Below are 12,224 nucleotides of genomic sequence, written 5' to 3'. Positions count from 1 at the left end.
CACTTTTCGACAGTCTCACCTTCCAAATCTAATTACCAGGGAGCAATTTATTAAGGATAGAGGGCGGGGGGAGACGGGGCACTCCTTGAGTGTCAAGTGACGGCAAAAATTAGCCAAAATTTGGAGGGGAAGCCCACCAAGTTTGTAGATTATTGTGCAAAAGTTTGGTTTTTCTTTTTTGGAACTGAAGTTTGAAGAATGGTGCGAATAAGCGCGCGATTTGGAGGTTTTTTTTTTTTTTCTGTCTTTTGTTATCAGCGTCATCGGTCAACAGTGCTCTTTGTTTCTGTAAATGCCCCTCCCCTCCCCTCCAATCAGCTGTCTGTTTAGTTTCGCCTAACCTGCGGGTGTATGCTAATTGAGCACTCAGTTGGGGCCCATCGACTGTGCGCATTTTTAACGACAATGTTTTGTTTTTGTGGTGGCAAACCAGCAGAGGAGAGTGTTTGGAGATGATCGGGGGGCAGGGAGAAGCGTAATAATGGGCGGGACCGGTGGGTGGCGTAAACGCTTGTCAGCCAGACGGAGCATCGTCCAACTCCAGCAGGACATCTGGAGGGTCTCTGCTTCGGCTTTAAGAACGCCGGAAAAACCGAAGACGCCCGCTTCTTGTTTAAAACGCCGTGCGTAAAAGCTGCGCGTAAAAACCGCCCGTTACGCACAAACTCAACCACCTGCTTTAAAAACAAAACATTAAAAAGCAGATTGTTTTTTTAAATCCTCGGTTTCTGTCTTTTTTTTTTTCCAGCTCTTGGACTCAAGCACAACTTTCTGCGTTTTGTTTTTCCTCGTTCGTCTTCGTCCTGCAGGCAGCATGATGTCCTATTTGAAACAACCGCCGTACACGGTGAACGGATTGAGTTTATCTACCTCAGGAGTGGATTTGCTGCATCCTTCGGTGGGATACCAAGGTAAACCATCAGATTATGACTCAAAAATCGGTTTATTGCACTTGCAGCGACATGCGCGTTCTCGCCATTATCATCCTTTAAAAACTGCACAAATCAAAGTTTTTGGATGTAAAATGTCAAATAAGGTGTTAAGTCCGATTATGTATATGTAAAACATATTTTTCGTTCTTAAAAGCGACCCCTCGCAAACAGAGGAGAGAGAGGACAACCTTTACGCGGGCCCAGCTCGATGTGCTAGAGAATCTTTTCTCCAAGACTCGTTATCCTGACATCTTCATGAGAGAGGAGGTGGCCTTAAAGATCAACCTGCCTGAATCCAGAGTCCAGGTCAGTCGTCAAGACATCCAGTTCCCGCATTTCCGCTTTGTGCGTAAAGGATTATGCACAGTTAATCGGTTATTTATTAAGTGTGTTTATTTGGTTGTTATCAGGTGTGGTTCAAGAACAGACGAGCCAAACATCGACAGCAGGTGCAGCAAAGCCAGAGCGGAGCGCAGAAGTCTGTCAGCAGGCCGGTGAAGAAGAAGTGCTCCCCGGTGAGGGAGGTGAGCTCAGAGAGCGTCGCCAGCAGTCAGTTCACGCCGCCCTCAAGCGCCTCCATCCCTCCTGTGAGCAGCAGCGCTGCGCCGGTGTCCATCTGGAGCCCGGCCTCCATCTCTCCACTCCCCGACCCGCTGTCCTGCACCTCCTCCTCCTCATCCTCCTGCATGCAGCGCTCCTACCCCATGACCTACACCCAGGCGTCGGGCTACAACCAGGGATACACGGGCACCTCGTCCTACTTCACCGGGATGGACTGCGGCTCCTACCTGTCGCCGATGCACCACCAGCTGTCCGCCGCCGGCTCAGCCGCCATGAGCCCGATGGGCGGCCACATGAGCCCCGCGTCCGCGCTCTCCTCCTCGTCGTACGGAGCGGCGGATCTGGGCTTCAGCGGCGCCGCAGACTGTCTGGACTACAAGGACCAAACAGCCTCGTCGTGGAAACTCAATTTCAACGCGGACTGTTTGGATTATAAAGACCAATCGGCGTGGAAATTTCAGGTGTTGTGAGCGCTTTTTACGCACGAACACGACCCAACTTCTACATCGGACAGAGGACTGGCGGCTGCGTGTGTCACTTGTTGGACATTCAGACAAACTTCTCCTTAAACTTTGATCGTGGACGCGGAACAAATTGACCAAAAGGAACCGAGAGCGCGGAGCATGTAAACCTGATTTTTTTGAGATTAGATCAGGTTTTATGAACTCCTCTGTCTTTTTTGGCGCGCGGAAGGGCCCTTTGATCGTTGCTGCGTGAGCGCGTGAAAGAACTGTGGATGCACTATTTAACTTACAAGAGACAATCGGTAAACGTGCATAAATGCCCTGTGTGTTTTTGAATTTTTACACAAATTGTTTTCCTACTTTCATGTATGCAATTTTTTTTTTTTTTTTGCGCCATGCGCATAAGCTGTTTTTTATTTCCATGTTATACCACTTGAATGATACATGAGTATTACAAATTCCACATTAAACGCAATGCAGGGTAAATCAAGACGAATCTATTTAAACATCTGGCAACATAATCTGCTGTGAAAAGCCACAATCATATTAAAAAACACGACAAACAAACAAAAAAGACCTGAACATCATTGTGGCTGCACGTGTAAAGCAGATCAACCCTCTTGTTTCGTTCCAGTATTTATTTATAACATGTCAAGACAATAAAAGTTGCACATTTCTTTGTTGTATAAATGTTCTTTCTTATAAATCTCATTGAGCTACAATAAAATGTGTGCAATTTCAGTTTCATTTTGATGCTTTTGCAGGAACAGAACCATTCAGATGTTAAAATGGAATACTGCTATTTCCATTTTGCATCAAATTACTTCTTCTAAAGGCCACGAAACAGACAGGAATCTGAATTATCGGAGAGATAATCTCATAAAGAGGTTAATCTGGTCACTTTAGGAGAAACCTGAAAGCAGCAAATATGAGACACAAACTGACAACATAAAAAAATAACAATAATAGTAATAATTATTATAAAAATAAAATAAATATATCAAATTCTAGACACTCCCAAATTAAACGGGTGACTTTAATTACATTTCTTTTGTTGACAAGTTCCACAACATTGTATTATAATTAAAAGTAAAAATATTAAGTTAATTTAACTAAATTAACTATTTTAACAATTTTTTAATGAAAATGCTAATATAAAGTTGACAACCCAACAAATTCACTTGTTTTGAGTGTATAATATAAATAATAAGAGCTAAAATAAACAATGCAATAAAATAATTCAAATTAAACTGGATGGCTGGTTTTAAATTTGCAGATAAATGAGAATATTTTCAGGAAATATGCCATTTTTAAATTAAGGAGTGTAATGCAGGTGTCAGAGGGTCATTGAAATGGAAGTGTTTTGTGGGGGGAAAAAAGGGAATTCTTACTAACTAATGTTAGAGGGGCACTCTATGGAGCACATCCTCCTGCCAAGATGAAACTTTTAGTATTAATGTCGTGGAGCTTAATCTGAAATACTGTTCGTGTGTTTTTAAATATTTTTAAATTTAATATTATAGCAAAAGAAATTGACCAAAAAAAAAAAAGTGCTCTCGATCTGCTGCTGGATTCAGTGCTCCACTAAACTGAGGGTTCTTAGTCTCCAGTCCTCCATCAGGTGTTGTGACATTTGTGCTGAAATTTTTGAGCAACACAAGTACAGTGAACACCTTTACAGCATAGACAAATAGGCTGGATTCCTGTAACACTTTTCCATCTGCTCCAAATACTTTGCAATGATGCCTTACATTCACTCAGTGATAGGGTGCTGTGATTTAAAGGTGCCATACTGCACGCATCTTGGTGTTTTTGTTTGTTTGTTGTTTGTTTGTTTGTTTTTCCCCCTTTCTGATCTGAGCTGAGAAACTATAGTCACTGGTCACAAGCCTGCTTCTCCAACCTCCACACCACCGTAAAACAGATCGTGTTAGAGCCTGTGCTCTTCTTCTTCTTTTTCTGGGCTATTAAAGAGTCAAGTCTGCAGTAATCTGTGCCATGTGTAGTTATGGGGAGCAGCCTGACCTAGAGTAGCTCCAGCTTCAAAAAGACAGCTTGTGAGACAAGTTCAAGGACTTACAGAGAGAGAGAGAGAGAGAAAGAGAACTCATCTGTCTGTCTGATTGCTCACGAGACGTTGGCATCAAGATGCATCCGAGAGTCTTTGTTTTCAGCTTGACCCTGAACTACAGACTGATGGGAATACTCCATTACTCTAGGATTTTGACTGAAGGGGTGCCATTTATTTATTTTATGACCATGAATATTCTTAAAATGGTGCAGTTTTATATATCGCAAGGCAAACCTTCACTCTAACAGCAGCGGCAAATCTGCTGAGTCTGGATTTACAAAACAAAAAATATAAATGCAACACCTTTGTTTTCAGTCCCATTTTTTCATGAGTTGGTGCAAAATGATCTCAAACTTCTTCCAAGCACACAAAATGTTAATTTCCCTTGAATTTTGTGAATCAAGCATTTTAAAGTGGACTGTTATTGCGACAAGCCACATCTGTTCACTAATCATGCTGCTTAACCAGCATCTGGATACACCACACCTGCCAGGTGGGTGGGTTGCCTCGGCAAAGGTGAAGCGCTCACTAACTTGGAGTTTAATGAATTTGTGAACAAATATTTGACAGAAATAAAGCTTTGGCGTGCAGAGAACAAAACTGCAGAACTGTTTTGGTATATTTATTTCTTTACATCCATGTAATCCAAATGGAACAAACCTTCAACCATTCTGGCACCAACCCTTTGACGATATGTGGAATTTTTAGTACTATTACAATAAAGAAGTTAAGAAAATTTGATGAAAATGCAGAAAATGTACTGTGTCACTATATTTTTATTTATTTATTTATAAAATGGGCTAAAAAATAAATATATGGAAACAAAATTGTATAAAGTAATATTTCCACTATGGGGCAAAGTGATATTTAATTTATAAATGAAAGTTCTCCAGACTTACCTAGAGATAAGTAATTTATCTGTTAAAGTGAAAAGGTCTTTGTGAGTATATCTTGACATTCATTGTTGACTTCTACGTTTGAAGCTGCAACAGGTCAAATAAATGTAAGAACAGCACACCCGTCCTCCTGCAGGGCCCCTGAGGGCCCATGCAGTTTTTAATTAATCACAAGCAACACTTGAAGGGGACATATGTGTCCAGCAGATGTGCTCCATTAATCCCCTGATTGGTTTTGAGGATGTTAACCAATAAAAAAAAAAAAAAAAAACAAAGCGCCTCTAAAGCTTCTTCTTCACTGAAGCTTCAGTCACCCTGAAGCACTGCTCCCCCGGGTGTCGGCTTCATCAGAAGCACCAGAGGAGAACCCACACAAGCACGTTTCTCCCCGCCAGGCCATTCAAAACCACATCAGTCAACACATTGATGGTAACTGACTGATTGGTTTATGGTTGTTCTCTTCACAAATCGGTAATGAAAAATTTCTTCAGAGATTCAATCAATGTCATGTTTAGAAAACATTTATCATGATTAGTATTTTATTATTACTAATTAGGATCCAAGCACCAGCCAAACCAGACAAAGGACCCTATTGTTTTTGTGCTGTTTTGTTTTTTGTTTGATTTTTTTTTTAGGCACACAAAGTGATTGGGCAGCGTAAACCATCCATTAATGGATGGACCAAATGGTGCCAAATTTGCCAGCATCAACAAGAATACTATTCATGGTGTGTAGAGCACAGTACAAACTGTGTATATAAAAATGGCCAGTAAAATACCCTAGGTGGCACTATAAATAATAAAACTGCTTTGAGAAAAAAATAACTAATAAATTCTGATCCACCAGGTGCACATCGTAAATCTTTAAGGTGTTGATTGGTGAATTAAGCTCTTTCCAGTGATATAGGCCACGCCTCTTTTTGCCAAGATAGGTTTTTCAGAATTTGTGAAATATGCAAAATAGGATGGAGCCAACTCATCTCTGGATTTTGATGCAGAAACGACAGATTGGTGTCAAAACTTTCTCTGGAGCATGACTCGGACAAACTGGACCAGAAACCTTGAATTTTCTTTATTTTGTTTGTTTCTTAACTTCAAGTTTCACCAAATGCAATGACATTTAATTTAATGATGGTTATTCTCATTAAAGGGATTACCAAATGGCATGATATCTGGGATTTTGGTAGAGCACAGAAAAATGTCCTGTAAAAACCGTTAGGTTGGTGCTATAAATAATAAATACCTTTTGACAAATACAACTTCTAATAACTTGTGAAATTTCAGTCACACATATATTGTTGCGATCAGTGGAGGGAACTCTTTCCACAGGTATATGGGCATATTAAAAATTATGTGTTGCCATATGCATAAAATCACTATAAAATTATATATATATATATATATATATATATATATATATACAAATTACAATTCTTGGCATTTTCCTGCAACCTCTGATTTTTTTTCTTTATGGTTATTATATATAATATTTTTAATTGGCCACAATCACCAATTCAAGCAATTGCAGTACAACTGCTATAAAGTTACAAACTGATAAGAAATGTATTTCTATTCTTAAACTGGAAACATATTGAAAAGTGTGGCTTTATAGTTGGAGATGATGACTAAATGTTTCTAATGACTGGTGGCATGTTTTTTAACGGCAGCCGAAAGAAGGAGCAGGAGGGGCAGCGATTGTCCACATTTGAAAACAAGTGGGATGTGGAGCCGATTTCTCAACAGCATTTGCATAAAATCAGCACATATTAAACCGACTAAACATTGCTTTTTTCATGAAGGACAGAGCATTGGAGATAAACGGCCAATTTGAGGATGATGAGAAAATAACCGAAGACTATTGTTATACATAAACGTGTGTCCTACATTCCCATGTCTATCAAATATCAACACAGCAACACATACATAATGCATCTACAACACAAGCAGTGATGAAATCTCATTTAAATTAATGAAACAATAGAGTTTCTGTACTCCAGCAGCGCCTGGAACACTGGCGGTTGGGGAATATGCAAAATAGCTAAGTGTGCATGGTGTTAAAACATCATGACCTTCATCTGTGCAAAACCGCTAAACATTTAGAGTAACTTCATTTAATGCTTTGCACAATTCAATGAGGTTAAACTCTAAGATGGTCACACCAAATGTGAAATTTTAATGGAACTTAAAGCAACATAAGTGCTCTTTTAAAAAAGGTCATGTGCAAAATCAGTTTTAACCACCTTTTATATTTAAATGTGTTCCAAGGTTTGCATTTAAAAAATTCCACAATCTGGTGCTGCAAGAAAATCAAGGACTTAAACTGCTTGTTTTAGATGGTGGTGATGTATGTCACGGTAGTCAAGATTTGCACTCGTAGTTGCTCAGTGAGACACACTCAAGGACAAACATCGTTATTCAACTGTGTTCTGGTTATTTTGTGGGAAAGCTCACATGCAAAATGTGCAAAAGTTTTCACAGAGTTCACAACAATTTTTACACTTATTTTTATTACATAAAAATGAATGACTTATACAATATTTTTTCCTTTATTTTAAAAAATTTGCATCAGGGATTATGTGAATAGAGAGAGAATCCGAACAAAGGAAAAAAAAAGGAAAATGGCAAACAAGGGAGACTGTCTAAGGACTTTTTGGGTATTGGTTCCTTAACCTTGCTGGAGCTCCTAACTTACAAGGATTTTCTTTAAAACAAAGTGAAATTACAGACAAAAACAAAACAAAACAAAAAACACTGAGGCAGATCAAGATCAAGATTTAATCACTTCTTGCCAGACACAAGGACAACCTCAGTTCCTAACTTTGTCAATATCCGTCCAAAAGTTTTAGAGATATCCCGTCTTTTGACAAACAAGCGAACAATCAGATGTAACCAATTCATTGCCAATTTACATTTGGCCATTTCAATACATGATGCAATTTCCACTCTCCTATTTAAGTGATTGTCCCTGTGGCAGACTGTGAGGTATAGAACATTTCTAGAATCAGTCAGCTGTCTCAGATTTTCCAGGTGTCCACCGAGAGGTTGGGATTACTTGTCAGAAAATTGGGATTATAGCAAATCTCCTAACCTTGACAGACATTTCTGCAGAAAACACTTACAAAATGGTGATGTTCCAATTTTTTGAGGTATTTGAGGATCACATTTGTAAATAGATTCTACACTGAAAGTCTCAATCCAAATGCTGCAGGCAAAGAAAACCCCTTTATCAATTCCATAATGAGCACAGCGCTGCTACTGTAAAAATCATGCAAATTTATCAGATTTCCACCCTAATCTGTACATTAATCTCGCCCTATAACTCAAAGTATGTAGAATTAACTGATTTACAAGATGTAAGTTGGTTCTGAATAGATAGAAATCCAGACAGACAGAAAACAGAAAGCTGATTAGAGGTTTAAGTAAAATCCAGCATATGTAAGAAAAAATGCACTGCCATTAAAGAATTAGTGCTTTATATAAAGTTAATGCTTATTTTGAAATGCCTACTTAACTTCAAGACCCCACATCCCCGGATTATGTCGACAGTGGACAGTTAGCCAACAAAGCACTATGGGCCACATTAAAAACACACCATTAGTTGCAAATTCATGAATAACTCTCCTTATAAGCACAAAAAGGAGATGATTTAACAACAGATTACTTCTGTTTAATGGATCATTTTACTTATGGATATAAGCTTGCTGCGATGATAAAAGCAGATGACACAAATGGGTACAAAATGTCACCAAAGTGGAGGATGGGTTTGTAGTTGCAATAAATAAATAAATAAATTAATTAATTAATAAAAATAATGATTATCTTTCTTTGGCTTATCCCTATAAATGGGAAGCATGGTGGCACTTGGCCTTCTCCAGCCTCTGTGGTTATCAACACTGAGGCACCTGCATGCTGGATTTTGACTAGAGAAACCATCAAATGGTCAGAACATCAATGCAAGGGGTTGTCATCATCTCCCTAACTGTTCATTTCACACAAAGTAATTCCAGAGGTACCCAAAGGTCCTCCACAGAGACTTATCACCAAAGACATCCATCCAGTCGATGCAACCATGTAAGACAGGAAACACCAGGTCATAAAAGACTTGGATCTTCATTCTCCTGCAAAGGTGTCAGCATAGCCAAACACCTCTGTCTAGCAACCTCTTGATTCAATAAGCTCTTTCCAGGCGTCTCTTGAGCTTAAAGTCACCAACTTTTTGCGAGTTCTCAACATTACACCTGCTAAACTTTGACAACTAGTTGCTATATAACTTGAGCACTCCTTGATTTTTGTACAAGCCTGCCTACCTTTGCTGATCCCAATTTGTGTATACTTCAGTAAAGTGTTTTTTTTTTAACATCTCTGCCATAGATAATGTTTTCAGCCTGTTTACCTGTTAGTGGAGGGAACAATGGGAAATCATTCAAATGATAATTCAAGCATGAAACAGTGAGGTACTCCTTAAATTGTTTAATGATGAGCCAAGTGAAAATCAAAGATGGCCACCCTTTGCAAGATGGCCACCACAACGCCAAAATTACATTTTACCATATCTCTAAAGATTATTGATGGATTTGAGTGAATATCAGGTCTATTAATACTTATTTTGAAATCTCCTATCTGATTTTGCCATTAATATCCCTCAAGAGACATTCTTGTGTCTCTAAAGTGATTATAATGTAAAAACATACCTACAGCATTGCACTTTTTTCCAGCATAAATTAACATTTAATTTTCATTTGGTTTACCCCTGCAAGCCAATGGAGCCATGGGTGAGAGTCTGGGTGTGTAAGCATCAGCAGTTCATCTATAGGACATGGCTGACTCCTGAAAAGCATACCTCTATGACTCCACCCCTACAACCCAAACAAACAACAAACAAGGAGTTCTTTACTACAATCAACATTGATGTTTGGCACAAAAATTTACACTCAACAAAAATATAAACGCAACACTTTTGGTTTTGTTCCCATTTTGTATGAGATGAACTCAAAGATCTAAAACTTTTTCCACATACACAATATCACCATTTCCCTCAAATATTGTTCACAAATCAGTCTAAATCTGTGATAGTGAGCACTTCTCCTTTGCTGAGATAATCCATCCCACCTCACAGGTGTGCCATATCAAGATGCTGATTAGACACCATGATTAGTGCACAGGTGTGCCTTATACTGCCCACAATAAAAGGCCACTCTGAAAGGTGCAGTTTTATCACACAGCACAATGCCACAGATGTCACAAGATTTGAGGGAGTGTGCAATTGGCATGCTGACAGCAGGAATGTCAACCAGAGCTGTTGCTCGTGTATTGAATGTTCATTTCTCTACCATAAGCCGTCTCCAAAGGCGTTTCAGAGAATTTGGCAGTACATCCAACCAGCCTCACAACCGCAGACCACGTGTAACCACACCAGCCCAGGACCTCCACATCCAGCATGTTCACCTCCAAGATCATCTGAGACCAGCCACTCGGACAGCTGCTGAAACAATCGGTTTGCATAACCAAAGAATTTCTGCACAAACTGTCAGAAACCGTCTCAGGGAAGCTCATCTGCATGCTCGTCATCCTCATCGGGGTCTCGACCTGACTCCAGTTCGTCGTCGTAACCGACTTGAGTGGGCAAATGCTCACATTCGCTGGCGTTTGGCACGTTGGAGAGGTGTTCTCTTCACGGATGAATCCCGGTTCACACTGTCCAGGGCAGATGGCAGACAGCGTGTGTGGCATCGTGTGAGTGAGCAGTTTTCTGATGTCAATGTTGTGGATCGAGTGGCCCATGGTGGCGGTGGGGTTATGGTATGGGCAGGCATCTGTTATGGACGAAGAACACAGGTGCATTTTATTGGTGGCATTTTGAATGCACAGAGATACCGTGACGAGATCCTGAGGCCTATTGTTGTGCCATACATCCAAGAACATCACCTCATGTTGCAGCAGGATAATGCACGGCCCCATGTTGCAAGGATCTGTACACAATTCTTGGAAGCTGAAAATGTTCCAGTTCTTGCATGGCCGGCATACTCACCGGACATGTCACCCATTGAGCATGTTTGGGATGCTCTGGACCGGTGTATCATTCAAATCTGTTGTTTCATTCATGAGGTATGTCAAATTATGTTTTTCGCTATTGCTGTAGGCAACCTTGCACGTTAACTTTGTCAAAGACGGTTGAACTTTGGCAAAGTTATGCAGTCTCTCTGAGAAGGGTATTGCCTTCAAGTGAGCGGAGAGTTTGAAAGTCTTGTGTTTTTGTGTTAGACGTGCCTTAGAGATACGTCGTACATGAACCCCAGCGATGACTCAAAAATAAAACCAGTGACGCCTGATGACTGCAGGTTTTTCCAGAGCTTTGTTCACATCATGCCTTATTCTCTCTAAAGATGGCGAAGCAGTACAGGAGAAAGGGTGCAAAATTTGACAACAGATGCCCCCCTTGTCACCCTGCCCCTTCGCAGAAGGGTGCAGTGATCTCCTAAAGGTAGTATGTCTGATTGGGGGGGCGCCATCAAGGCATTTGAGGGGAAACTCTGGACAAATGCTTCAGTGTGGAGACGTTATAGCAAGGTGATTGTGAAAAAGTGAGTCTCCAACGAGTGAGTACGGAATGGTGAATGAATCATATGTATATGTGTTTGGTGGATGGAACAGGAGGCCTCTCTGCACCCCCACAGCCGCCACACGCCTGACCACCTGCTCTGGGATTAGAGACATGCGGATTACACATGTCACAATGGAGATACACAAACACAAATATGCTCCCGGCCAACAAATCAAATCAAATCAATTTTATTTATATAGCGCCAAATCACAACAAACAGTTGCCCCAAGGTGCCTTATATTGTAAGGCAAGGCCATACAATAATTACGGAAAAACCCCAACGGTCAAAACGACCCCCTGTGAGCAAGCACTTGGCAACAGTGGGAAGGAAAAACTCCCTTTTAACAGGAAGAAACCTCCAGCAGAACCAGGCTCAGGGAGGGGCAGTCTTCTGCTGGGACTGGTTGGGGCTGAGGGAGAGAACCAGGAAAAAGACATGCTGTGGAGGGGAGCAGAGATCAATCACTAATGATTAAATGCAGAGTGGTGCATACAGAGCAAAAAGAGAAAGAAACACTCAGTACATCATGGGAACCCCCCAGCAGTCTAAGTCTATGGTATATGGCATTAGAGAACATAAAGAAGGAATCATATCCTTAAACCTAGTTAAAGCGCTTTCTGAAAGACTTCTAGTGTAATGAAACTTAATGTTATTAAGAAATGATTAGACAGAAGGGAGTTTTCAGGGAATACTGTTAAG

At 40.4% G+C, this 12,224-nt stretch overlaps 1 protein-coding gene across 1 annotated transcript; it reads left to right on the top strand.

Moving 5' to 3' along the window:
- Positions 1–775: 775 nt before the first annotated feature.
- On the top strand, positions 776–2,097 carry LOC117502933 (homeobox protein OTX2-like). The gene is made up of 3 exons (XM_034162076.1): positions 776–911; positions 1,087–1,238; positions 1,343–2,097. The coding sequence occupies exons 1-3, from the start codon at positions 815–817 to the stop codon at positions 1,961–1,963; spliced, it is 870 nt and encodes a 289-aa protein (XP_034017967.1). The 5' UTR covers positions 776–814; the 3' UTR covers positions 1,964–2,097.
- Positions 2,098–12,224: the final 10,127 nt, after the last annotated feature.

Source organism: Thalassophryne amazonica, chromosome 21 (genome assembly GCF_902500255.1).
Source record: "Thalassophryne amazonica chromosome 21, fThaAma1.1, whole genome shotgun sequence".
Taxonomy (NCBI): Eukaryota; Metazoa; Chordata; class Actinopteri; order Batrachoidiformes; family Batrachoididae; genus Thalassophryne; species Thalassophryne amazonica.
This window is presented reverse-complemented; position numbering and strand designations above follow the sequence as displayed.

Bases quoted from the DNA above. Each gene is read 5' to 3' on its own strand.
- LOC117502933 (XM_034162076.1), top strand. From the start codon at position 815: ATGATGTCCTATTTGAAACAACCGCCGTACACGGTGAACGGATTGAGT. The intron at 912-1,086 runs GTAAACCATCAG...CGTTCTTAAAAG, and splicing joins TCCTTCGGTGGGATACCAAG to CGACCCCTCGCAAACAGAGG. The intron at 1,239-1,342 runs GTCAGTCGTCAA...GGTTGTTATCAG, and splicing joins TGCCTGAATCCAGAGTCCAG to GTGTGGTTCAAGAACAGACG.